Source organism: Taudactylus pleione, unplaced genomic scaffold, assembly GCF_031769625.1.
Source record: "Taudactylus pleione unplaced genomic scaffold, aTauple2 ptg000377l, whole genome shotgun sequence".
Classification (NCBI taxonomy): Eukaryota; Metazoa; Chordata; class Amphibia; order Anura; family Myobatrachidae; genus Taudactylus; species Taudactylus pleione.
Window position 1 is genome coordinate 971,540 of NW_028284778.1, and position 27,532 is coordinate 999,071.

Consider the following 27,532-nt stretch of genomic DNA (forward strand, 5'->3'; position numbering starts at 1 on the left):
CGCAAATCCAGTAGTGGATGGACCGCTGCAGCAGCAGATGACTTCCCTTCCGTTCCCGAGGCAGTAGCCGTAGCGGCTACAGGTCAGTGGCGTATTCATTTACCCCAGTGACAGCCTGAAGTCACATGACCAGCAGGGAGGGTCACATGGTCTCTGCCCCATGGCGCCCCGTCTCCCTATATTGTGTGTGTGTAGGCTATATACTCCTGTGTACCTGTATTATGTGTCCCAGTGTGAGGAGCTATATACCTGTATTGTGTGTTCTACAGTGTGAGAAGCTATATACATGTGTACCCCTGACTTCCTGTATTGTGTGTTACACAATGTGGGGAGCTATATACCATTGAACCCCTGACTTCCTGTATTGTGAGTCCCAGTGTGAGGAGCTATATACCTGTGTACCCCTGACTTCCTGTATGTAGCTCCCCCACACTGTGGGACACACAATACTGGAAGTCAGGGGTAAACAGGTATATAGCTCCTCACACTCTGGGCCTGATTCAGACCTGTTCGCGAGCGCTACGCGCTCGCAAGCCGGTCGATGGTGGCCCAGTGCGCATGTGCGAGACCCGGATAGCGACGGGCAAACCATCGCTTCGGGTCTCGTACCAAAGGGGGCGTGCTGTCGATGTTGAGTGACAGCACGCCCCCTTTGGTGGGCGGGCCAGGGGCGTGGCTGCCCAGACGGAGGTGTTCCCATGGGAACGCCTACCGTCTGGGGCCGGCCCCACTGACAACACAAGTAATGTCAGTGGGAGAGCTTTCGGCTCTAGCACTCTGGGGCTTGCGGCAACGAGACCCTACCACAAGGGTCTCGTCGCAAGCCCCGATGGTCACAATGGTCTTGACCATCGCGACCATCTTCCTGGCCGCTCGCTATAGCTGTGGGTGGTCATCCACAGCTATGCGAGCGGCCAGGAAGCCGCTCTAAAAAAACAGGGACGGCCCTGATTCAGAGCCGGACGCTCTGACCAGAGCGCTCGCTCTGAATCAGGGCCCACCTCCATAATTATGGAGCGTCCTCCTGGACGCTCGTATAGCTGTGGGTCACCACCCACAGCATATACGAGCGTGCAGGATGATGGTCGCGATGGTCTTGACCATCGCGACCATCGCCACTGCGAGCCGAAGCCTGCGGTTGAGTTTCTCAACCGCAAGGCCCGGAGTGATTTTGGCTCTATCAGAGCCAAAATCACTCCCACTGACATCACTAGTGATGTCAGTGGGGCCGGCTTCTGACGGTAGGCGTTCCCTTGGGAATGCCCCCGTCTGGGAGGCACGCCCCCGGCACGCCCACCAGAGGGGGCGTGCTGTCAATCAACATCGACAGCACGCCCCCTTTGATCAGACACAACGAGCGAAGGAAAGTCCTTCGTTCGTCGAGTCTCGCGCATGCGCACGACGGAGCTCCCTCCGTCATGCGCATGCGCAGTGCACACCATCGACCCACTTGCGAGTGGACAGCCGCTCGCGAGTGGGTCTGAATCAGGCCCTTAGAGCGAGCGCTCTGTCAGAGCGTCCGGCTCTGAATCAGGGCCTCTGTTCTAAGTACCTCAAACAGTGCATGTTTTCCAGGTCTCCTCACAGAATTGCAAGTTAAATAATTAGCTTCAGCTGTGGATCTTTTAAAATGTGTCAGTGAGTAATGACTACCCCTGTGCACCTGCTGGGTGACCTGGAAAATGTGACCTGTGTGGGGTCCAGGGTACCGAGTTTGAAAACCACTGAATTAGGTGATAAGGAACTCATCTTCTTACAAGTACCCAGGTATGCTTGAAATAAGGAAAAGTTAATTGCACTAAGGCCCGTATTCAATTTGAAGCGTTAAGTCCGGATCTGCGTTAAGTTACCGCCGATGACATCATTATCGCCTGTTTTGGTTTTCCTCCGTATTCAATTTGAAAGACTGTCCGCCTAGGCGGAAAGTCAATGCAATGTAATAGGCGGTAAAGTATCGCCTATGAATGGCAGGCGGAAAAAAGTGCAGAATTGTGGTTTTGGGGTGCAAGATTTCGGGAAACCCCACTGCAGCCTTCAGACAGCCCCCCAAAGGTAATCTGTGTCATAAAAATAAAAACTTAAGGACACCCCAAAAACTGACTTTGAAAAAGGGGGTGAAAAAAAAAATGTTGGGGTACAAAGTTAAAAACTAGCAAACTTGACTCTGGGGGGGTCCCTAGTATGCCCCAAGTGTGTTTTTGATCGCAGGTGTTTGCAGCAGGTGGATTTTTCAACTTCACTTTTTCAACTTTAAATATACTGATCCCCATTTTCAAGTACCCCAAATTTGCTGGGATAAGTTATTTTCTGGAAAAAATACTCCTAAATATTATTCTGCATCAGGTATAGAAAAACGCTATTTAGCAGCTATTGAGCCCATTTAAAACACCAAATACCTTCAGCAAGCCAAATCGGGGGGTACCATAGTGAACCCCCATGTCAGTATCATTTGGGGGGTGACAGGCTGATTTCCCCAAAAATGACAGTACTTTCTGCTTGTTACAGTATCGCCGGGTGCCGGTTACGCCGACTTTCAAATTGAATACGTAAAGCGTGCACGATACTTTAACGCCTACAAAACAGGCATATCGGCGTTAAGTCCGGGCCACGTTAAGTTAACGTGGCTCTGCTCAAATTGAATACGCGCCTAAGCCTCTTAACAAGTATGATTTATAGAATATGTACAATGTCTTATATCTATATAATAATTCTCCAGTCAGTCCCCAGTCAGAAAAGTGCAGTGTGTGTGTAAAATATATATATATGTATATATATATATATATCTGTCCTTTCTTCTTAGGGTGATCTGGTCGCTATCCCCTACAGCTACTTAGTAAACTTGGCTTTAGGGGGTGTTAGCGCTCAGGTCGGTGGGTCACCCTCACCTGTATTCAGGTGTTACGTACCTCTAAAATTATAATGTAACCTTAACAACTCTGCTGAATGGTTATTCTATTTATGATAGGTAACACAACGGCTCAGAGCAGGGAGCCTATTCACAACTCTTTGCATATACTAATTAGGAAGCCTGGTTTAGAACTCTCATTATAATAGGGTGTATGCTGGTTGTTCCCAAACTTGGTCCTCAAGGCACTCTAACAATCCAGGTTTTAAGGATATCCATGCTTAAGCACAGGTGACTTAATTAGTGCGGATTGCTGTCCCCATTATTATCCATGGGTACTACAATCTGTGCCCTATGTCTGGCGGCGGATACTGACACAGTTCGCTGGGGCCAAGCGCTGGAAAGTTCTACGTGTCAGTTTCCCTTCAAAGTTTTTCACAAACGTAAAACTTCAACTAAATGTCGGAGTTATAGCTGGCATGGACAGTGTTTACCGCAACCGCTGTCCCTGCGAGTTCAGCTTTTGTAAATAGCGGGGATATTTTCATTAAAAAAATGAAAATATAACCCATGATATAGATATTTAATAAGTGTGCCAGTTCTGCGATTATTAGGCCCCTATATAATTTATTATAGCCATTGCTGCATTTTATGGCAGACATTTATCTGCCTAAAGCAGTGTCTTTGTTGCACTAAATGCGATTGAGCCAATTAGATTATACTCCTTTTACACCAGAGCTAAAACTCGGGTTATTGCAGGGTTAACCCAGGTTGTATCTAGGTGTAAAAGGGGCCAGGGTTGGATAATCCAAGCCAGGTAACTTGCAGGGTTTAACATGGGAACGACCCGTGAAACCCTGCAGTGTAAACAGGTAACCTGGGTCCCGTTTACAGCATGGGGACTTTCTGGTTTATCTGCGCTTGGAGATTATGTCATCTCCAAGCGCCGGGAGAAGTGTTCCACTGCACCCTTGTGCAGTGTGAACGGCGCCGATCCGGGAATAACCCGGATCGGTGACGTACTGGGAAAGGAGTCTGACCCGTTTTGGAAAGGTGTTCCAAATCTCAGGTCAGACCTTGGATTTAGGTGGAAAAGTAGTATTACTGATGTTTGCACTATTAATGAATACTTTCAGACTTCCTTGCTTTACACACCATTAGAATGCTGCTTTATTTTAGCTGCAGAAAACAACTAATCACTATTCTCATTAAACGCACAGTTTTGTGGTGGCATAGAACTTTGAATAATACTAATGATATATGATAGAGAACCTTCGGATGCCTATTTATCCATTACAGTGTTTAATGGTACATACACACTGTCAGATGAACGATTGAACAGTTTTTCCAATCATTTAAACGATTTTACAAACTATTTGAACGATTTTAGTATTAAAATGAAAGAAATTGTCCAAATCTGACTGCAAACACATCAGATGTCAGATATCGCTATCTGACAAGCGGGAACGCGCATCGTTCATTGTTGCAGGCTCACATGTCAGATTTTCTTTCAGATATGAATGATTTTAAAATCAATATCGTTGAAATCTGAAAGAAAATCTGACCGTTAGTACTGTATGCACCATAACTGACATGTTCATAGATTTGCTTCTTATCACTTTACATTCTGCACGAACCTCCTTGATTACAGTGTATCACTCTTCTGCAACATTGTATCCAGTACTGCCGTGAATTGATGTTTTATCTTTTCATTCGTTACATCTCCAATGAGCAATAATGTAGGCCAGAGGTTCCCAAACGCGGTCCTCAAGATTCCCTAACAGTCCAGGTTTTAAGGCCCCCATACATCAGCAATTGATTGCAGCAAATTTTTCAATCAATTGCAGATTGGAGAATTTCCACAATCGATTGAAAAAGGGAAAGATTTTTATACACTATCGATTGCAAATCGCACGATTGCTGCAATCAATTGCTGATGTATGGGGGCCTTCAGAGATATCCATGGCTGAGCACAGGTGACTTAATTAGTACCTCAGCCAATTTGATTTAACCACCTGTGCTCAACCATGGATATCTCTAAAGGTGCATACACACACAATGATTTTTTGAACGATTATCGTTAAACAATATCGTTTAACGATAATCGTTTGAAAAAATCGTTCACTTTCTGAGTCAAACGATGAACGATCATTGTTCATGCGCGTTCACGTTTGTAGTTTGTAGTTCAGTCAGACTTGTCAACTCAACGATTTTCATTAAGTTAATATGCAAAAATCGTTTGTAGTTCATAAAAATCGTTAATTACATTTAAATAAACATAGTAAATGAACAACTTTAGTAAACGATTTTAGTTCATTTTTTCAAGGTAGAAAATCGTTTACTAAAATCGTTCATTAACTAAATCGTTGTGTGTGTATGCACCTTAGGGTGCGTGCACACGTTCAGATAAAGTGAATGATTTAAATGATAACGATTACGATCTTATCGTTATCGTTCAAATCATTCACTTTAATGCCCCCTGCAACGACCAAACGATGGTCGATGCGCGGGCATGAATGGTCGTTAATGACCATCGACCGGAAAAACCGTCATACATGGTCGATATCGACCATGTTAGACGGTTTTCTATAAGGAGCCGCGATCGTTAATTGCGGGTCGTTATAGGTTAATGCATGTGTTGGATGTTCGATAACGATCATCCATCACATACACAATGATCAGATAACGATCATTTTCGTTATCTGATCGTCGTAAAGTCGTGGCATGTGTACGCATCTTAAAACCTGAACTGTTGGGGAGCTTTGAGGACCGCTTTTGGGAAGTAGCCCTATTTATTATAGGATACTCCAATATTCAGTCCACTCTCTCAGACTTTTATGGCTCAGCTCCAGGTTAACCTCGAGCTAAGAACGTTTATAAAATTTCACTATAATAATATTTCTCTAAAAGAGGGGTGGGAAACCTTTCTTCTGCCGAGGGCCATTTGATATATAACACTATTTGCGGGCCTGGTGTAGGCCACTCTCCTCCGTGTGATGTCACATAGGGGCGGGGCAACAATTGCCGGTGATTACTGCAATGCCCGGAGCATCCTGAGGATGCTCCAGGGAGCTGTAAGGGCAGTGGTGTGACTGTCTGAAGTGTCAGAAGGATGCTCCTGACGGCACTGCTGCATAGATTCTGGCTGCAGGGTGCCATTCTAGGCTCCCTGCTAGCCAGATGAGGCTAGCAGAAATAAGCTCCGAGGGCCAACCCAAATGACTCCGCGGGCCTTATACGGCTCCCGGGCCTGAGGATCCCCATCCCTGCTCTAAAACCTGAACTGTTGGGGAGTCTTGAGGACCGCATTTGGGAACCTGTGTTCTAATCTATGCAAGCATTAGTATTAGCTGTCATTACTACAGGCACAATGAGTGACTATTACAGTCAATAGAGAATATTATTCTGTCAACTGAGTCACTTGATTTTAAATCACAGTTTTTGTTATTTTCACTTTATTTGATATTTTATTTTCTCGCCTTTTGGGTCACTTCTTTTTGTTCTTTGATATTTCGTTGTATGTATTGTTAATTATCTATGTCAGTAAGTGAGTGTATTATTTTACAGCATATCTCTTTTAACATATTTTAACACCTGTTGTCCATGTGTAACCTATAGGGAATTCTTTGTGGTTTGGAATCTAATTCCAATTCAGTGATATGTACAATTATAGTACTGTAATATTTATCCATCAATCAAATTACAATAAGGCCCTCATTCAGAGGAGCTCGCAAAATGCGAGAGGTCGCTCTGAATGTGGGCGGCCGCTTGTGTTTCGAAGTGCGGCCTCCTGGTCGCTAGCTAAGCTGTTACCACCCACAGCTTTAGCGACCGACCAGGTTGATGGTCGCCATGGTCAAGACCATGGCGACCATCGGGGCTTGCGACGAGACCCTAAGGTTGGGTCTCGGCAACCGCAAGCCCCAGGGAGCTTCCTGCTCTGATCGAGCAGGAGGCTCCCCACTGACATCACTGCTGATGTCAATGCGGCCGCCCACAAAACGTCATGCGTTCCTTAAGGAACACCTCCGTTTGTGAAATCCCCCCCCCCCCTCCCTGCCTACTAAACGGGGCGAACTGTCAATCAACATCGACAGCTGCCCCGTTGGTAGCGAGCCCCAGAGCGAGAGAATTTCTCTCTCGCTCCAGGGCTTGCGCATGCGCAGTGTGGCCGCTGCGCGTGCGCATGGCCTAAACATCGACCCGCTTGTGAGCGGATCTGAATAAGGTCCTATGACCTTTGGCTAGCAATCTAGATAAAACTAAATGCCTCAACATATTCCTAATTTACCTCATCATAAGTCAATTACTGTTAGAAGTTAATTATTCAGTTTCACTTAAACTAAGCCCCGTACACACTGGACGATGTGCGTACGGAGCGATGTCGGATGCGGTGGGCCAGGCAGGGGTGCCGGCATCGTTCGCCGGTAAGTGCATACACACTGGTCGATTTGAACAATATATCGTTCAAAGATATAGTTATCATTCATATCGTTCAAATATATCGCCCAGTGTGTACGGGGCTTTAGGTTTAGCTAAACCTAATCATAACATATTGCAACAGAGAAGGAACATTGATTAAAATATAAAAAATTTTACAATGATGTGGTTGGGGTACAGCACTCTTGGTCTTCTACATAGTGGGGGTCATTCAGACCCACTCGCAAGCGGCAGTACACTCGCAAGTGGGTCGATGTTCCCCACTGCGCATGCGCACGACGGAGGGAGCTCCGTCGTGCACATGCGCGAGACCCGGCGAGCGACGGGGAATCCGTCGCTCGAAGTCTCGCACCAAAGGGGGCGTGCTGTCGATGGTGACTGACAGCACGCCCCCTTTGGTGGGCGTGCCTGCCAGACAGAGGCGTTCCCATGGGAACGCCTACCGTCTGAAGCCGGCCCCACTGACATCACTAGTGATGTCAGTGGGAGTGATTTTGGCTCTGATAGAGCCAAAATCACTCCAGGGCTTGTGGCTGAGAAACCCTACCGCAGGGTTTCACTCGCAAGTCCGATGGTCGCGATGGTCAAGACCATCGCGACCATCTTTTTAGACGCTCGTATATGCTGTGGGTGGTGACCCACAGCTATACGAGCGTCCAGGAGGACGCTCCATTTTAATGGAGGAGGGCCCTGATTCAGAGCGAGCGCTCTGGTCAGAGCGTCCGGTTCTGAATCAGGGCCAGTGTCCCTAGCTGCTCCACATATAGAGCTATCCCGACCTCTGGTTCAATACAAATAGAAGGAAAAAATTGTGGTGCACTCTGGGGCACTAATGTTAGTTCTTCTTTAGCGTTTGTCCTGCTGAGACTCGCTTATTAATAAAAAATTGGATAATAAGGAGTTAACTGGCATCTGTGGATTACTCCTCTATATATTGTTGTATAGTCCCAATTTTTAATCTGTAGGAAGGGTGTTCTTAATAATTAGATTCCCAGTTAACGATATCCTTTAGGTGCATACACACGTAAAGATTTTCTGTCCAACCATCCAACTAGTTGATTGGTTGGAATGAAAATCTGGTACGGGATGAAAGCAAATGACAATCAGCAATTTGCTCCCAAACGCCGGAAAATGGACAAAAACTGGTGTTTGAACAAATTGTTTAGATCAAACATTTAACAAACTTGTCTGACGACCATTTTCATCTGTTTTCTGGCATTTAGGAGCAAATTGCTGATCATCAGTTACTCCCATACGTTACGTTACCCAGCCTAAGATTGTCTTTCCATATAGTTCAAAACTTTAAATCATGTTATAACTTTAGGATGGGTGTTCTTATATAATTGATGAATGTTCAGCGACCCTCTCCACCTCAAATACACAGCACAGTATCAGGAACTAGGTAAACACTATTGTCAGGGGCGTATCTATAATGGGTGCAGTGTGTGCGGGGAATACGGGCCCCTGTGTCCAGGGGGCCCCACACCGCACACCCTGCACCCATAATATTACTTACCTCTCCGGAGTCCCACATCAGCGCAGGGGTCCGGCGCTGTAAAACGACTGGAAAATGGCTGTGGCGGCTATTTTCCCGTCGTTTGCGAATGCGCAATACAGGGAAAATGGCCACCGTGGCCATTTTCCCGGTGACCTGTGCATACATTATAGACTCTGGGCACACTCTAGTGCCCAGAGTCTATAACTCCGGCACTGGCCGCGCACAGCTCAGTGCGCTGCCGGCCGCCGGGCGGAGAGGAGGGGGCCCGTGTCGGAGACTGCACACAGGCCTCCTCTTTTCTAGAAGCGCCCCTGACTATTATACAGGATAGGGTAAGAAGATTTGTACTTACCCCAGTGGCGTATCTAGGGGGGGGGGGTCGATCGGACCGGCGGCACTGTGCTGCTGGCCAAGGTCCAGGACACTGGCCAGTGTAGTGCGGACTGCAGTAACAAACACCGCCGCCGGCTAATACACTCGTACTACCCAGCGGCAGTGTGTTTGTTTTGGCAGCCAATGAGAGTCAGACAGACTCTCATTGGCTGCTGCGCTGTGCCCACTGCCGGAGCCGGGCTGAAGCTCATTCATGAGTTCCATCTTCCGGCTTCCGCAGTGGGTGATGGGAGAGACATCATGAATCTATCCCATAGTGCGGAGCGGGCCGGCCCGGGAGGATGGAGGACCAGCCGGTGCAGGAGCAGGGATTCAGGTAAGTGGGGTTTTTTGTGTGTGTCTGCTGGGGGAGGGGGACTGCTACTGGGGGCACTGCATAGTGGGGACTACTACTGGGGGCACAATGTAAGGGGTGCTGCATATGGGGGACCACTTCTGGGAGCACTGCATAGGGGGGACTACTACTGGGGGCACTACTGGGGAAACTGCATTTGGGGGACTACTACTGGGGGCACTATATAAGGGCCTTCATAGGGAGGACTACTGGGGGCACTATATAAGGGACACTGCATAGGGGGGACCACTACTGGGGGCACTGTATAAGGGGCTCTTCTGGGGGCACTGCATAAGGGGGACCACCACTGGGAGCACTGCATAGGGGGGGACCACTACTGGGGGCACTGTATAAAGGGCACTACTGGGAGCACTGCATAGGGGATCATCTAGTGGGGGCACTGCATAGGGGGGACCACTACTAGTGGCACTGTATAAGGGGCGTTACTGGGGGCACTGTATAAGTGGTACTACTGGGGCACTGTATAAGGTGCACTACTGGGGTCACTGTATAAGGGGCACTGTATACGGGTGCATTACTGGGGGCAATGTATAAGGGGGCACTGCAGGGTCACTGCTACTGGGGACATTGCTTAAGGGGCACTACTACAGTGGGCATTGAAAGAGGGGCACTACTACTTGGGGCATTAAGGTACATATGGAATGGAAAGGAATGTTCATAGAGTGATGAGAAACAGTGTTGGTCATGTTGACACACTGACATTTTCCAGTAGCCACGCCCCTTGTGGCTTGTGACCAAGCCCACTTTTTTGGAGCGCGCACCTACTTAGAGGTGGGCTCCGTTTTTTAACTTGCCCTGGGCTCCAAATACCCTAGTTACGCCACTGAGTTACCGAGTGCTGCTGCGAGCTTCCTGCTGGTTCCCTTAGTCCCGATGCTTGCAGAGGTGGGTGTGGGGGTTAATATTATGTGATGGTAAGTGGTACTTTTCTTGTTAGTAACAAGACACTATAAACTTAAATCCATTACAACATTTTTATTTACAAAATGATGTCAGTGACTCAAGGAGTCCTCCAATAAAAGAGAGAGCATGCATAACATTACTCTTATCAAGTCTTTATAAGAAAGTGCAATAGTATGTATAGTGTTCACTCTAGCTCCAGCGGCAGGCAGGGCACCGGAGCTAGAGAGGGCACTTCCGCCCCCCCCCCGAAAAGGGGGTGTGGCCATTGAAAAGGGGGCATGTCTATAAGATGCGTCCCCTTTTCGTCTCACTTGGGGGCGTGCCCGACACTTACGGACACGCCGGGCAGCCCAAGCGCTGCTGAAAGGAAGAATAGATGCCGGGCGCATGCACCCGGCATCTATTCGCCGGCGGTGACCGGGTCACCGCACATTTCCCCACCCGCGGGTGGAGACGGCTGTTTTAGCAGGGCAGCGCTAAAACAGCCTAGCGGGAACGCTAGTATGTATAGTTCCAAATGCCAGGAATGATAGTGGGCATGAACCAACACGTTTCACCCATCAATTTAATTTTTTAAATCAATAGCTTTTTATCACACTTATCCCAGTGAAGAACCAGTGCAGAAACTGCCTGGTGGTACTCTTGATGGGGGAGATTCACTTGTTTTTGAATGCACGCTAATGGATGCCCAACGTTGCAAATTGGTTGTTTTTGGGTGATTATTAATTATTGCGCTCGTCGCTCCCAATTACTAAACCCATGTAAAGTCCTGGTTAGGGTGCCCAAACTACAGACTTTTCGCACATTTCTGCTTCCCGCCTCAGGAGGGGGCAAGCAGAATTCCGGTGCTGACAGCTGTGCGCACCTGAATGGAGCAACAATTGAATTTCTAGGTCAGGCGCGCAGCACTGACAGTCGCCAGTGCTAACCCTTGAATTGCCCCCAAAGTGTATCGGGAGGTTCAAAGTCGCCTAAGTCCAATGGAGATATTTAAAATGACTAATGCTAAATCTAGTTTTTATGCTGATAAACGACAAGAATTAGGGATGAGCAGTTCGGATTCTGTGGAATCCGAACCGCTCCGAACATCGGGGATCCGGTGTTCCCGCTGACTCTGATCCCACTGCAAGGCCAAACGTCATCCTCCTGATCCTCGCGAGAGGCGAGTGTGTCGGATTCTTGCAAGAAGCCAGAGTTCGCCTCTACATAAGGCACCAAGACCGGGACTCGGCGCCATTTCACTACCACGCTGCGCACTGCTCTGCTGATATTCTATTCACTGGCTGTGCACAGGGAGTGGGAAAAGTGGCTGTGCTGGCAAAGTGACTCTATAGGGGGCACACTGCACGCTGATGCTGCGCTATACTCTGCTGATTAAGTGGCTGTGTCCAGAGACTCCCAAATGGCTGTGCTGGCAAAGTGACTGTATAGGGGGCACACTGCACGCTAATGTATGCTGCACTATACTCTGCTGATTAAAGTGTCGAGACTGTGTGTTAAAAAAAAAAAGTTTAAAAAAGTAAAAAAAAATTCAAGAAAGTTAAAAGTTTAAAAAGGGGAAAAAAAACAAAACTTATTTTTTGGTGCTGTACCCCACTCTGTATACAAGTGCTGTGACTCCTAGGGCCGTAGCCCTCTGTATACAAGCACCGTGACTTCTAGGGCAGTAGCCCTCTGTGTACACAAGCACCGTAACTCCTAGGGCAGTAGCCCTCTGTGTGTGTAAGCACCATGAATAATTGTGCCTTAGCACGCTGTGTATACAAGCACCGTGACTCCTAGGGCCATATCCCTCTGTGTATACTAGCACCATAACTCCTTGGGCCTTAGCCCACTGTGTATATAAGCACTGTGACACCTAGGGCTGTAGCCCACTGTGTATACAAGCACCTTGACTCCTTGGGCAATAGCCCTCTGTGTATAAAAGCACAGTGACTCCTTGGGCCTTATCCCTCTGTGTATAAAAGCATTGTGATTCCTTGGGCCGTATCCATCTGTGTATACTAGCACCGTGACTCCTTGGGCAATTGCCCTCTGTGTATAAAAACACCATGACTCCTTGGGCCTTACCCTCTGTGTATACAAGCACCGTGACTCCTTGGGCAATAGCCCTCTGTGTATAAAAGCACCATGACTCCTTGGGACTTATCCCTCTGTGTATACAAGCATGTGACTCCTTGGGCAATAGCGTTCTGTGTATACAAGCACAGTGACTCCTTGGGCCTTATCCCTCTGTGTATAAAAGCACTGTGACTCCTTGGGCCTTATCCCTGTTCATATACAAACACCATGACTCCTTGGGCAATAGCCCTCTGTGTATAAAAGCACTGTGACTCCTTGGGCCTTATCCCTCTGTGTATACAAGCACCGTGACTCCTTGAGCAATAGCCCTCTGTGTATAAAAGCACTATGACTCCTTGGGCCTTATCCCTCTGTGTATACAAGCACCGTGACTCCTTGGGCAATAGCCCTCTGTGTATAAAAGCACCATGACTCCTTGGGCCTTATCCCTCTGTGTATAAAAGCACCATTACTCCTTGGGACTTATCCCTCTGTGTATACAAGCATGTGACTCCTTAGGCAATAGCGTTCTGTGTATACAAGCACAGTGACTCCTTGGCCCTTATCCCTCTGTGTATAAAAGCACCGTGACTCCTTGGGCCTTACCCCTCTGTGTATACAAGCATGTGACTCCTTGGGCCTTATCCCTATGTGTATACAAGCACCATGACTCCTTGGGCAATAGCCCTCTGTGTATAAAAGCACAGTGACTCCTTGGGCCTTATCCCTCTGTGTATAAAAGCACTGTGACTCCTTGGGCCTTATCCCTGTTCATATACAAGCACCGTGACTCCTTGGGTAATAGCCCTATGTGTATAAAAGCACTGTGACTCCTTGGGCCTTATCCCTCTGTGTATACAAGCACCGTGACTCCTTGAGCAATAGCCCTCTGTGTATAAAAGCACTATGACTCCTTGGGCCTTATCCCTCTGTGTATACAAGCACCGTGACTCCTTGGGCAATTGCCCTCTGTGTATAAAAGCACCGTGACTCCTTGGGCCTTATCCCTCTGTGTATACAAGAACGTGACTCCTTGGGCCTTATCCCTCTGTGTATACAAGCACCATGACTCCTTGGGCCTTATCCGTCTGTGTATAAAATCACTGTGACTCCTTGGGCCTTAGCCCACTGTTTAAACAAGTAACAAGTACTGTGACTCTGCAGGTCGTAGCCCACTGTGTATATATGCACTGTGACTCCTTGGGCCTCAGCCCACTGTGTACTGTGACTCTGCTGGCTGTACTCCACTGGGTGGGTGGGAGGGCACAAGGACAATTCCATCTTGCACTACCTTTCATTTCTGCCACTGCTGTGTGGCAATGTTTCATAGATGTGCTTTAAACTGCGGTGTCTGTGCCGCTGCTCTGTCACTTAGTAACCAGCCAGCTCAGTGCAGCCTTTGTCCAATAATGGTGAAAACAATATTGTGAGCTGCGAGGAGGTCTAAATTGACTGGAAATTAATGTTATTGAGGTTAATAATACTGTAGGAACAAAAAAAAAAAAGGCCCAAATTATGTGATTTTAGCTTTTTTTTCCCCAATTTTTGTAAAAAAAATCCAAATCCAAAGCCAGTCACAGCAGGTTTGGCAAATCCAAAGCCGGACGACGAATCAGAGACAAATCCAGCAAAAATGGTCTAGCGCACATCCCTAATAAGAATATGCTACTTAAGGTATCACATATACAATATGCTGTATTCATTCTAGCACACTGCACCTGTCGCAACCTGTGCAGTTCCTCTTTCCCGCCTGGGGTGTTGCTCTCTGCTTTGGAGCTTCTAGCACACACTGGTCTGTATCTTAACAGTTTGTTGCATTTACTATGCTAGAAGCACCAGAGCAGAGAGCGACACCTCAGGCAGGAAAGAGGAACTGCACGGGTTGTGACAGGTGCAGGGTGCTAGAATTACCACTAAAAAGGTCTTTTTATAAATAACGTTAGACGGCAACAGTTCCACATAGCAACGGTTATTTTAATGTTTGCCTCCTTCTAGGGCACAGTTCGAACATTAAAGAACCCGATAAGTAAAATGGCTTGATCCTATAAAGTGGTTTTTATGTAAATGTTTTTATTATGACGACCTATTGAGATTTAGGGCCGGATTCAATTAGCCGCGATAAAACGAAAACTTAACGCCAGAGAAGTTTTCGCAAAATTCACCAGTTTCGGTGCAACATTTTTGCAATGCGTGCTCCCGTTTTTCGCCCTATCCAATTACAAAAGATGCAAAAACACATATGTGCGATAATTGCGCATGGCGATACTAGCGAAAAGTACGGCACATTTTGGAGAAATCAGTCTGTACGTCATAAATAGCCTAACTGACATAGCAAATCAATGTAGAAGTTAAATATTACCAGCACTAATAAAAGTATTTTGGGTTCATAAAATGTGTGAAATATCTGTTATATGCATATTTGCATAAGTGTAGAAAAATGATAGAAATATATATATATATATATATATATATATATATATATATATATATAGATTTCTATTATTTTTTTTAGAAAATAATTGCTGCAGTTAAATTGGGGGTACATTAAAATGGGTGCCAGTATATTTTTGTGTGTATAAAGTGGACTTTTACATTTTTAAAAAAATACACCTGCTACAGCCTCCTGCAATCCTAAAAACACCTGTCCCATCCATACAGCCCCCCAAAATATCAGACCCACTACTTTAAATCCATTTTTCACAAATTACAAAAAAAAATTCACCTAAAAATTGACATGTCATTATTGGCCAAATTAAGCTATTTAAAATATTATTTTTGCCTAATTTAATCAATAGGGGAAGTGTGCAAGGGGTTCTGAACCAAATCCCCACAATTTTAGCCAAAAATAGAGATTTTGCACATTTTTTCACCTGCTCTGAGATGGTGAAAACTTTTCGCCGGTTTCTGTCTATGAAGTTTTCGTACATTCGAACACTTCGGGAATTGGATAGCGTGATACGCACTTATAAGTGAAAAGTTCACACATGCAAACGCTTTTCACCAAAACGAGACTTTTCGCTCCTAATTGAATCCGGCCCTTAGGTTTTTTTTCTATTGCTTTTGAATTACATATCGACATTTTTATCTGTCCTTTAGGATGATGCAGTGGTGAAACCATTTGTTTAGTGTTTGACCCTTGTGTGTCAGGAGGACTGAGCAGGACCCAGAGCCCCATCACGGTGCCTCCACCTCATTCATTGATACATGAGAGACACAATGACCAGAAGATCCTGGAATCACCAACAAGATCATTCAGCTGTTGACTGGAGAGGTGACTGCTGGGATGGGACATTATACAGTAACACCGGGGGCTGTGTCTGGGTGATGACTGGAGAGGTGACTGCTGGGAATGGGACATTATACAGTAACACCAGGGGCTGTGTCTGGGTGATGACTGGAGAGGTGACTGTTGGGAATGGGACATTATACAGTAACACCAGGGGATGTGTCTGGGTGATGACTGGAGAGGTGACTGCTGGGAATGGGACATTATACAGTAACACCAGGGGCTGTGTCTGGGTGATGACTGGAGAGGTGACTGCTGGGAATGGGACATTATACAGTAACACCAGGGGATTTGTCTGGGTGGTGACTGCTGGGAATGGGACATTATACAGTAACACCAGGGGATGTGTCTGGGTGATGACTGGAGAGGTGACTGCTGGGAATGGGACATTATACAGTAACAATAGGGGATGTGTCTGGGTGATGACTGAAGAGGTGACTGCTGGGAATGGGACATTATACAGTAACACCGGGGGATGTGTCTGGGTGATGACTGGAGAGGTGACTGCTGGGAATGGGACATTATACAGTAACACCAGGGGATGTGTCTGGGTGATGACTGGAGAGGTGACTGCTGGGAATGGGACATTATACAGTAACACCAGGGGATGTGTCTGGGTGATGACTGGAGAGGTGACTGCTGGGAATGGGACATTATACAGTAACTCCAGGGGATGTGTCTGGGTGATGACTGGAGAGGTGACTGCTGGGAATGGGACATTATACAGTAACACCAGGGGATGTGTCTGGGTGATGACTGGAGAGGTGACTGCTGGGAATGGGACATTATACAGTAACACCAGGGGATGTGTCTGGGTGATGACTGGAGGGGTGACTGCTGGGAATGGGACATTATACAGTAACACCAGGGGATGTGTCTGGGTGATGACTGGAGAGGTGACTGCTGGGAATGGGATATTATACAGTAACACCAGGGGATGTGTCTGGGTGATGACTGAAGAGGTGACTGCTGGGAATGGGATATTATACAGTAACACCAGGGGATGTGTCTGGGTGATGACTGAAGAGGTGACTGCTGGGAATGGGACATTATACAGTAACACCAGGGGCTGTGTCTGGGTGATGACTGCTGGGAATAGGACATTATACAGTAACACCAGGGGATGTGTCTGGGTGATGACTGGAGAGAAGACTGCTGGGAATGGGACATTATACAGTAACACCAGGGGATGTGTCTGGGTGATGACTGGAGAGGTGACTGCTGGGAATGGGACATTATACAGTAACACCAGGGGATGTGTCTGGGTGATGACTGGAGAGGTGACTGCTGGGAATGGGATATTATACAGTAACACCAGGGGATGTGTCTGGGTGATGACTGAAGAGGTGACTGCTGGGAATGGGACATTATACAGTAACACCAGGGGCTGTGTCTGGGTGATGACTGCTGGGAATAGGACATTATACAGTAACACCAGGGGATGTGTCTGGGTGATGACTGGAGAGGTGACTGCTGGGAATGGGACATTATACAGTAACTCCAGGGGATGTGTCTGGATGATGACTGGAGAGGTGACTGCTGGGAATGGGACATTATACAGTAACATCAGGGGATGTGTCTGGGTGATGACTGGAGAGGTGACTGCTGGGAATGGGACATTATACAGTAACACCAGGGGATGTGTCTGGGTGATGACTGGAGAGGTGACCGCTGGGAATGGGACATTATACAGTAACACCAGGGGATGTGTCTGGATGATGACTGTATCATTGTGTGTGTCAGGTTCCTATAAGGTGTGAGGATGTCACTGTCTTTCTCTCCATGCAGGAGTGTCTAGAAGGACAGAACGGTCTATGCAAGGACGTGATGATGGAGAATCACCGGGCCGTCACATCAATGGGTAAGAGGAGTATTACTTACTGTCATGTCATCACAACATGTTTAAATTCCACAATAATGCAAAACAAATTGAATACAATACGCATGATATATGTATGTAACACACACACATGTAACCATATATGGACAAATAGATAGTGTTATATAACGCACTCGCATTTTAGCTGGTTTAAGCACACTACGGTGATCTATGGGCTTTGACGTATTCCTGGAGACAACATCAGCAACTCAAGTGACACCCATTTGTTAATCTTTATCACAAGCTGTATATTACTGACTTGAATAATTAAAATGAAATAACTGGCGTTTGTATGCTAAATCCACTATGCTTTCTCTCTATTAGGATCAGGCAGGCAGTGACTGACTACCTGACAGACTTGCTTTGCAGTAATGCACTGTGCACATTGGCTTATTCACACATGGGGGAGGGGCTTGTTCCTGACGATGCTTTTGTAGCTACCCTCTTAGTCAGTTGCTGTCTAGTTTTGCTAACTTGTGGTTTTCTGTGATAATACTGGGTTGCCGCGTAGACCCCAGCCCATACTATAATTTGATCTGACAAATCTGGTCTATTCGGAAAAAAATTGCCAATGGCAAAGTCGTTCCATATTGGTCGACATTCAGAATGTTGGTGTGGTTGGACGTACAGCATGACCATGTTGAGGTATTGTTCCCTGGTGGTCTAGTGGTGACCACTGTACCTGCTGTACCTGGTAACTACTGAGTATGGCGGTGACAGCACAGTGCCTGCGCGACTTCCAGTAGTGAGTGACTACTGTTTTGTCACTTGTTACGTCATCCAAGTTGTAGTAATACCTATTAATTTTGTTTATAATGTACAGGCGTAGTCTAAAAGTCTATGGGGTCTATTTACTAAGCAGTGTTAGGAGACAGAGTGAAAAGTGATAAGTCTGTGATAAGGTGCCAGCCAATCAGCTCCCAACTGCCATGTCACAGGCTGTGTTTGAAAAATGACAGATGGGAGCTGATTGGCTGGCACCTTATCACTCTGTCTCCTAACACTGCTTAGTAATTAGACCCCTCAGTAATCGATTTACTCTCTGGAAAAGCTGTATCTTGGGCTTGGAAAAAGAGATCCTTTGGCCGGTAACGCTGAAGTCTTTAGTGGTGACTGCTTTTTCATTTTCCAGATTACTACTTCTCCAACAGCGTACCGGGACTGTCTGAAGATATATCTTTATTTATTTAGATTTAGAATTTTACCTCTGAAGTAGACTAACAATGCGGCATTGGCGGCCACGTTTAGTATTTAGCTCGCTGAACGTTATGTGGATGATTTAACTGGCTGGGACATTTATCTTCGTCTTAATGATTTTATTTCTTTGTACATTTACTTTGAAGACCAATTGCAATGTACAGGTTACTGCTGCCTACTTCATATTTGTAATTCCTAATACAGCTTTTGTTTGTTTGTTTTTTAAATATATTGCTGAAAATTTAATCTCACAGTTCTTCTAATGTTCTGATGGGGCTATCAAACTAGTCCCAAGAGCTGCTCCACCACAAGATAAGGATTTTCCTTTTATTATGTGAAAACAAAGGGTATATTCAGGAAAGAGAGCTCCTCTATACTTCTCTTTATTGCGGCAAAAAGATATTTCTTCTTTCGGAAAGGAGACTGTTCCTTGAGATCGTTCAAAGTTTATTGTGTACCCACATCATTAAAGAATAGTTGTCTGCTGTCAATTATTACAGAATTTGAGCCGTGTCAAGAGACAGTTATTCTAACTAAGGGGTAGATTTACTAAAGCTCCTTAAAATGAAAAGTGGAGGTGTTGCCCCATAGCAACTACTCAGAGTCTGTCTATTATTTCTCTTTTGCATCCATGAAAATGGTAGATAGAATCTGATTGGTTGCTATGGCTCTTAGGGTTACCCATAATCTCATTCACAATCGGGAAGGCGATCACTGAAAACATTCTGTTAACACCTGGGAAAGATCCTCGTTTCAAGACTTTCTCTACCAGTTTGTCATTATTTATGTGGAAGACTGCTTGGTCTCTTCTCCCGATCTTCCTACCCATCGACAACTTGTTAATATTGTCCTTCAACGTTTATGCAACATCAGCTTGGAGAAATGTATCTTTGAGCAGTTTCACTTCCTCTTTCCCGATCTTTATCAATTTGCCTGCAGTTTTTCAACTGAATCCAGGCGATGGGGCTGAGGTTGGATACTTGCGTAAAAATCACTTATTTATGCCCATATGCTGAGATATGGGCATCGCAGGATGTGTCCAGTCCTGCCAAACTATGCCAACCCCCCCTAGTGCCTAACCCTAACCCCCCCTTACTGCTCCCTAACCCCAGCCCTAATCTCTCCCTGGGGGTGCCTAACGCTAACCCTCCCCTCTAGAGGTGCCTAGAGCTAATCTGCCCCGCAAACCTAACCCCACTAGACTCCCTAATCCTAAACCCCCCTCCCCCTCTCCTGCGGCTAACGCTAAGGGCGCCCCGGACTTACATTCATTCAGGCTGGCGTCCTCGGGGTTCCGGTGGTCTCATAACTACATCCCCATTATCGCAAAGCTTCATGCTCTTAAATCTTTTAATTTTCCTCTCTTCCTTCCTACAAGACCATCAGTTGATTTTTATCTGCTTATTATTATTATCCTTTATATGGTGCCACAAGGTGTCCGCAGCGCCTTATGAATTATAGAGATAAACCGCATGGACAACACAAGAACAAAGTCACTTACAGTACAGAACACTGCAGGACATGGACATGGTTTATAAACATTGCTGCATCAGCAGTCAGAACACCCAAGGGACAGTTGCCGTTGCAGGCAGTGTGGAGGAGATGATGGTATAAGTGAGGGAAGGCAAAGCACACGAGGGAAGAGGGCCCAGTCTAATGGGGAGGGGCACTCAGACACGGGTGATGCAAAGGTGAGAGACAGTGAGCAAGGAGCACGGAGCAGTGGGTTTGCATGAGAGCTGGAAGGCTTTGTAAAATAAGTGGGTCTTGAAAGCCCATTTGAAGTTTTATAGAGAGGATGAGAGTCTGATAGGGAGAGAGTTCCAGAGGAAAGGAGCAGCACAGGCAAAGTCTTGGAGGCGGGAGTGGGAGGAAGTAATCACTTGGTTGGAGAGGCAGCATTAATTTGTGAAGTGCAGTGGGCAGGTGGAAATGTGAAGGGAAATAAAGTCAGAGATGTAAATAGGAGAGGATTGGGTAAGGGCTTTGCAAGTGAGCATGAGGAGCTTGAATTGGGTTCTGAAGGGGAAGAAGAGCTAGTGTAGCGCTTGCAGAAGAGGGGAGGCAGACGTGGTACGTTTGGAGAGGAAGACGAGCCGTGCAGCAGCATTGAGGATAGATTGGAGCGGAGAGAGGTGGAAGTCAGGGAGGCCAGATAAGAGGAGGTTACAGTAGTCCATTTGGGGGATGATCAGAGAGTGGATGAGAGTCTTAGTTGCTCCAAGGGTGAGAGAGGGTCTGCTTCTGGAGGTATTTCTGATATGAAAATGGCAGGCCTGTGAAAGGTACTGAATGTGTGGTTTCAAGGAGACAGAGGAGTCAAGAATAAAACCAAGACAGCGAACCGCAGGCTAGAGGAGATGGTGGTGCGATCAGTGAATTTGTGGAAGATGAGGTAATTTGGGAGGGTGGGAAGATTATCATCTCAATCTTAGACATGTTTAAGAAAGTGTTGGGACATCCAAGAGGAAGTGGCAGAGAGACCGTTGTATATACAAGTGAGGAGAGTGGGGGAAAGGTCAGTGGATGAGAGTAACAGCTGAGTGTCATCACCATAGAGATGATATTGGAGGCCAAAAGAGCAGATAAGCTCACCTAAAGAGAATGTATAATGGGAGAATAAAAGAGGTCCAAGAACAGAACCTTAGGAGGATTCGTACTGTTAGAGGAAGTGGGGGAGAAGTAGAGTTATGAGGGGAGATCGAGAAAGAACAGTCAGATAAGTAGTAGGACAGCCAGGAGAAGGCAGTGTCCAGTAGAACGAGGAAATTAAGGATTTTCAGGAGGAGAGGGTGGTCCACAGTGTCAAAAGAGGTCAAGAAAAATGAGCAGAGAGTAGTGGCTCTTGGATTTGGCAGCATTGAGGTTATTGCTGACTTTAGTAAGGCTGAGGTCTGCAGGTTCTGTATGTTTGGAATCATACTCCCATTTTCATTGTTACACAACTAAAAGATGTATAGTACTTTGGGTATCATGGGAGTAAAACACTGTATAAGTATTTTTATGTGTGTATTGCCTACAGTGGATTTACTTCTCCCAGCATCATGACCACAGGTTGATAATTTTCTAAGTTTTGAAAAAAATAAATAAATCTTCACTGTTCACTGCAGTCCCACCCAGGGCCGGCTCGAGGCATGTTTGACCACTGTGGTCGAACAGGGGCGCCACCCCATAGAGGGCGCACCCCTCCCAACATCCCGATTTCAGCTGGACAGCACTGTCCCGCTGTTCCACCCATGGGCCGAAGTGTCCCGCGGGTGGTCTAGTCAGGAGGTTGGGCACCCCCACCGCCGCTGCGTGCATCATCCATTCAGTGCTGGGAGAGGACTGGGGGAAGCCCAGCTAGTGACTGAGTGCTGGGCTCGCCCCCAGCCTGAAGATACATACACGGAAGGCATGCCATGCGGGCACACCCCCAAATAACATCACTTAGGGGGCGTAGCCTGTTGTAATTAGGCCACGCCCCCATTTTCGGACTAGTGGGCACTTTAGAGGACTCCGGCACAGGGCGCGGCTACCCCTGGAGCCGGCCCTGGTCCCACCTATTTCTGAAAGCTTCTCATTCTTGTTATCTGTTTGGTTAAAGACCTGATTTGCTCTAGGACAGTGGTGGCTAACCTTAACACTCCAGATATTGTGAAACTACATATACCAGCATGCCTTGCCACAGTTTTAGCATGCCCTAATAGCAAAATGGTAGCAGTGCATGCTGGGCTATGTAGTTCCACAACATCTGGAGTGTCAAGGTTAGCCACCAAGGCTCTAGGACAATACATGACAAGTAAAGCAGCCAGCACAGAGTGTTTGTACTAAATATTTAATGAGGCTTTCTAAAGAGAACCTGAATCCAGAGGTTCCTCCTCAAATTGTGACATCATTTTTTTTTCAATTGGTGATCTTTTCAGCTATAATTCTTCTATCATCAGTAGCCAACACATCCTGGATACCCAATAAACTGTTTTGGACAAGAGGTGCACTCTTGGATCAAAGCGATGGTCAACCTGCCCAACTTATAAAGAAAGTCGATCAGCAGGGGTGTCTGTGAGACACCTAAAAGAGAGATGAATAATTACTTAGACTTTACTTTTTTGGGCTAATTGCAACCTCAGACCTCATTTAGCCATTTTTACAAAATTTGGACGTCTATGATCCTTTGGCTCATCCATAAGTAATCTCTCCATCTTATGTAACCGTGTATGTTTAGCATCCTCCATGACGGGTGTGTTTCCTCTTGATCTCCAGTTACCCTGATCTCGGTTTGTTCTATCACTTGTATAATAATCCCACATACCTGGACATATTCTTGTGATTACTGGGGCTAGCTGAGTTTGTGACTTGTGAATACTGGCGTGTTTTTTGGACTGGTTTCACTTTTGCTTGGTTCAGTAATGCAGAAAATGACTTGTGCTATTGAGTATAAAATGATATATTAATAATTTAACCATATTGTATTTCTTTCCAACAGACTTACCTAAAGATGCTACAGCAGAAGATCCATTTGTTCGTATTAAGGAGGAATCTGTCTCATCTGATGGAGGAAAACTCACAGATTCCGACATATATAAACCCACAGATCATACACCGTATACACCTACTCATATTAAGGAGGAACCAGTCTCATGTGATGGAGGAGACCTAACAGACACTGACATGTATACATCCACATATCCTACACAGTATACATCTACTCATATGAAGGAGGAATCAGTCTCATGTGATGGAGGAACCCTCACACACACTGACATGTATACACCCACAGATCATACACAGCATACATCTACTCATATTAAGGAGGAATCGAAATCTTCTGAAGATGAAAATCTCGTAGACACTGACAACTGCACACCCACAGATTGTTTACAGTTAGAATATATCTCTGTTAAAATGAAGGATGACTCAAACTTAAGCGGAAAAGGAAGTCTCTCAGACACTGAACATTATACACTCCTAGATCATTCACATAAAATCTACTCCTCTACTAACACCGATGAGTTTTGTACAGGGGATCCTCTCACGCAAACGGCAACAGACCCCACAGGCGGCATTTATAACTGCACTGAGAGTCTGAAAAGCCTCAACAGTAACTTGGATCTTACTGAACATCAGATGCTAGACACCGAAAGAAATCTAAATTGCCGTAAGTGTGGAAAACTTTTCTCTTATAAATCCCAGTTGGCTTTACACGAACGAAGTCACACTGGAGAAAAGCCATTTCCTTGTCTCGAGTGCAGCAAATGTTTTACCACAAAGTCCAATCTGCATGACCATCGAAAAATTCATGAAGGAGGCAGACATTTTCCTTGCACTGAGTGTGGGAAGTCCTTCACTACTAGAGTCAACCTTATGACACATCTTAGGATCCACACCGGAGAGAAACCGTTTTCTTGCTCTGAGTGTGGGAGGTGTTTCACTAGCAAATCAAATTTTAACACACATCAGAAATACCACACGGGAGAGAAGCCGTTCACCTGTGAGGAATGTGGAAAATGTTTTGTCGTGAAATCGAAGCTCGAGAGGCACCGAAAGAACCATGAGGGAAAGAAGCCACATTTGTGCACCGCCTGTGGCAGATGTTTCTCCAGTTTGTCAAATCTTAACACCCACCTCAAGTATCACACAGAAGATAAGCCATTTTGTTGTCCCGAATGTGGCAAATCTTTTTTCATGAAGTCACGGCTTCTTAGACACCAGAAATGTCACACCGGAGAGAAGCCCTATTCGTGCGCCGAATGTGAGAAATGTTTCACCACTAACTCGGACCTGGTTAGGCATCAGACGGTTCACACGGGGAAGAAGTTGCCTTGTTCCGAATGTGGAAAGTTCTTCACCAATAACTCGGGCCTCGTTAGGCATCAGAGGGTCCACACGGGGGAGAAACCATTTTCGTGCTCGGAATGTGACAAGACTTTTACCAGCAAGACCACCCTGGTTCAGCACCAGAGAATTCACACCGGAGTCAAACCATACTCTTGTGCAGTCTGCCAGGCCAGTTTTAAAACTCCAACCAACCTGGTTCTACATCAGAGGATTCACACTGGAGAAAAGCCGTTCCTGTGTCCGGAATGCGGTAAAGGTTTCCTGAGTAAATCCTATCTAGTTAAGCATCAAAGAATTCACACGGGAGAGAAACCATTTCCCTGCACTGTATGTGACAGATATTTTAGGCAGAAGAGCACCTTGTATAAACACACCCAGACCCACCGGTAGAAACCATTTTTTTGTGATAAACTATAGTATGCATTATACCATTCTTCCAAACAGGTTCTTCTTGGAGAGGGCAGCTTGCACTGTATGCCGTATAGAGGCTAGGTGTATGAGGACACATCTGAAAATTAGAGGCACAGAAAAGCAATGTGGGGGTTTCTATTAAATTGGTGTAGGAAAACTCACTTGTAGATGCGGACATGTAAAATGACAACAGAATTCAAGGCTTAGTACATAGACCCTTTAGAGAGAGATGAACGTGTTTTTGGATTCTCGTTTTACTTTGCACACACGTACCACCAATAAAGCTCATAAATTCTAGTGGAAAGCCAGATCTTTCTGTCGTGTCCTCACTCATCTTGAGCATTTTAATTCACTGTTTATAACTTCATATAGTTCGATACACTTAGGGGTATTTTTTTTAGTAAAGTTTTGGTTTATAGAAGTGAAGGTGTTGCCCATAGCAACCAGTCACATTCTACTTACCATTTATCTAGCACCTTCTAGAAGCTAATAGCTAGAATCTGATTGGTTGCTATGGGCAACATCTCCAATTCTATAAACCTGCACTTTAATAAATATACCCCTTACACTCTAATTTTCCAGCCTATCTGATACAAAGCCAGATCATTCACTATGCAGACTAAGCTGCTGGCTAGGGCTCGGGGGAATTGAGGTTCCAAATTACACTAACTAATTTTTATGTGAGTTTTTCGATAAACACTACGGGGAGCATGGGATCCGAAACCAGTATCTTGCCTGGCTTCCAAAAGGGTTTTAATAAGACTTTTCTTTATATGTATACATATATCAACAACACATAGTAAAATCATTTGTTGAGAGACCCATCATTTATTTTGTGACTTTAATTATGCGTTCAGACCAATTCCGTTTTTATCGGACAGATGACCAATATAATGAGCTAGATGTAAAAATGCTGTACTGTACATATTGTATTTTGCATTCTTTCTTTGTAATGGTCAATGTGCATTTACATAAAGAACAACACCAATGTCCATATGAAAAGTGTGATTATGTTTGTATATTCCTTTTACAATTACACTTCACGTCCTTTTACAATTACACTTTACGTGGATTGACTCTACGCACTGTTCACAATAACGTTGGCAAAGACCCTTCCATATGTTTCAATTTACTACTTTTAGTAAACAGTGAAAATTAGGTTTGTTGCACACTGTGTACTAATCATAGGTGCAATTATTCAAAGAAGGTTGTAGCTAATGACCAACCAGTATTTAATTTTAGGAAACTTGGGTTCAGTTATAATCACCGCACAATACACCAGTAAAGGCCTCAACAATATTGAATACACGGTAGTAGGCTTTATAAAATATATATATATATATATATATATATATATATATATATGTATTAGTACAATAGCAACCAATCAGATGTTTGCTTTCATTTTCTAAACTGCACAAGAAAAATGGCAAAATCATATTGGTTGGCAGTACCACCTTTTCACCAGTGTGGCTTCTGCTTCTAAATTTGACAGGGAAGGTTAGAGAGAGTACTTAATTTCTGTAAAGAATGTCCATATTGCAAAATTGGGTTGGGTACGGGATGCCGGGGTCCCGACAGGGTTAGGATATCAACATCTGCCGGTAAGTACCCTACCCCTAAACCTAACCCTCCCGTCCCCCACAGCCTAACCATCCCCCCCGCAGCCTAACCCTAACCCCTAATTTTAACCCTCCCCCTAAAGCCAATACTTGCCGTCAGGATGCTGGTGTCGGGATTCTGGCACTGGTATGCCGACATCCATGATCTCAATTACATCCCTCCAAAAACTTTTGATCTACAGTTGGAACATTTATTACGAAGTCATTTGTTTCACCCAACACAGTCTCCGATCAATCACTTAATAGTTAATCACCCATATTTTAAAAATTTAGTTTTGATATAACAAGCCTCCAAAATAACACAGTGGATAGGTTTTCTGCAGTATGGTTACCATGGTATAGGTCTCAAGTTGTGACTCTCCTCGGTCTTTCTTGACGTCTCGTTCCCTTCTCGCACCACCTTTTTATGATGTTTCTCCCCCTTTTGTTTCTGGGGCTCCTCTATTTGTTCCCCCCTTTCTAGTTTTCTCTCCTTACATATTTTCTTTTACTCTACTATTATTTTTGGTTCCTCCCCACTGTTTTTCTTTCTCTTTCCCATTTTCGACCCTGCCCCTTCTACCCTTCTGGACCTTTAATTAATTAATTATAACAAATTATATGCTATTGCGCATTTTGATCCCCTTATTTTCTCTTACCTTTATGTTCCACAATTTCTACATTTTTGGGGGGTTTTCTTTCTAATTGAGAAAACTTTATTGCTTTAACTTCCCCCAAGTTATGTTTTATTTATTTAGCGTGTTATTCTTTGTAAACAATAGAAAGTTTAATATTGGTTCTGACATCTATTATTTTATTGTGATTTATCCAATATTATTTTTGTAT

General features: G+C 45.3%; 1 protein-coding gene across 1 annotated transcript; it reads left to right on the top strand.

Moving 5' to 3' along the window:
- On the top strand, nucleotides 1-27,427 carry LOC148507981 (uncharacterized). The gene is made up of 4 exons (XM_088445112.1): nucleotides 1-82; nucleotides 15,592-15,766; nucleotides 17,570-17,642; nucleotides 23,323-27,427. Exons 3-4 carry the CDS (start codon nucleotides 17,609-17,611, stop codon nucleotides 25,062-25,064), a joined length of 1,776 nt encoding a protein of 591 aa, XP_088301238.1. The 5' UTR covers nucleotides 1-82; nucleotides 15,592-15,766; nucleotides 17,570-17,608; the 3' UTR covers nucleotides 25,065-27,427.
- Nucleotides 27,428-27,532: the final 105 nt, after the last annotated feature.

What these genes read in the sequence shown, in the direction of transcription:
- LOC148507981 (XM_088445112.1), top strand. Translation starts at nt 17,609, where the DNA reads ATGATGGAGAATCACCGGGCCGTCACATCAATGG. An exon ending in CCGGGCCGTCACATCAATGG is followed by an intron (nt 17,643 to 23,322) that starts GTAAGAGGAGTA and finishes TCTTTCCAACAG; the next exon opens with ACTTACCTAAAGATGCTACA.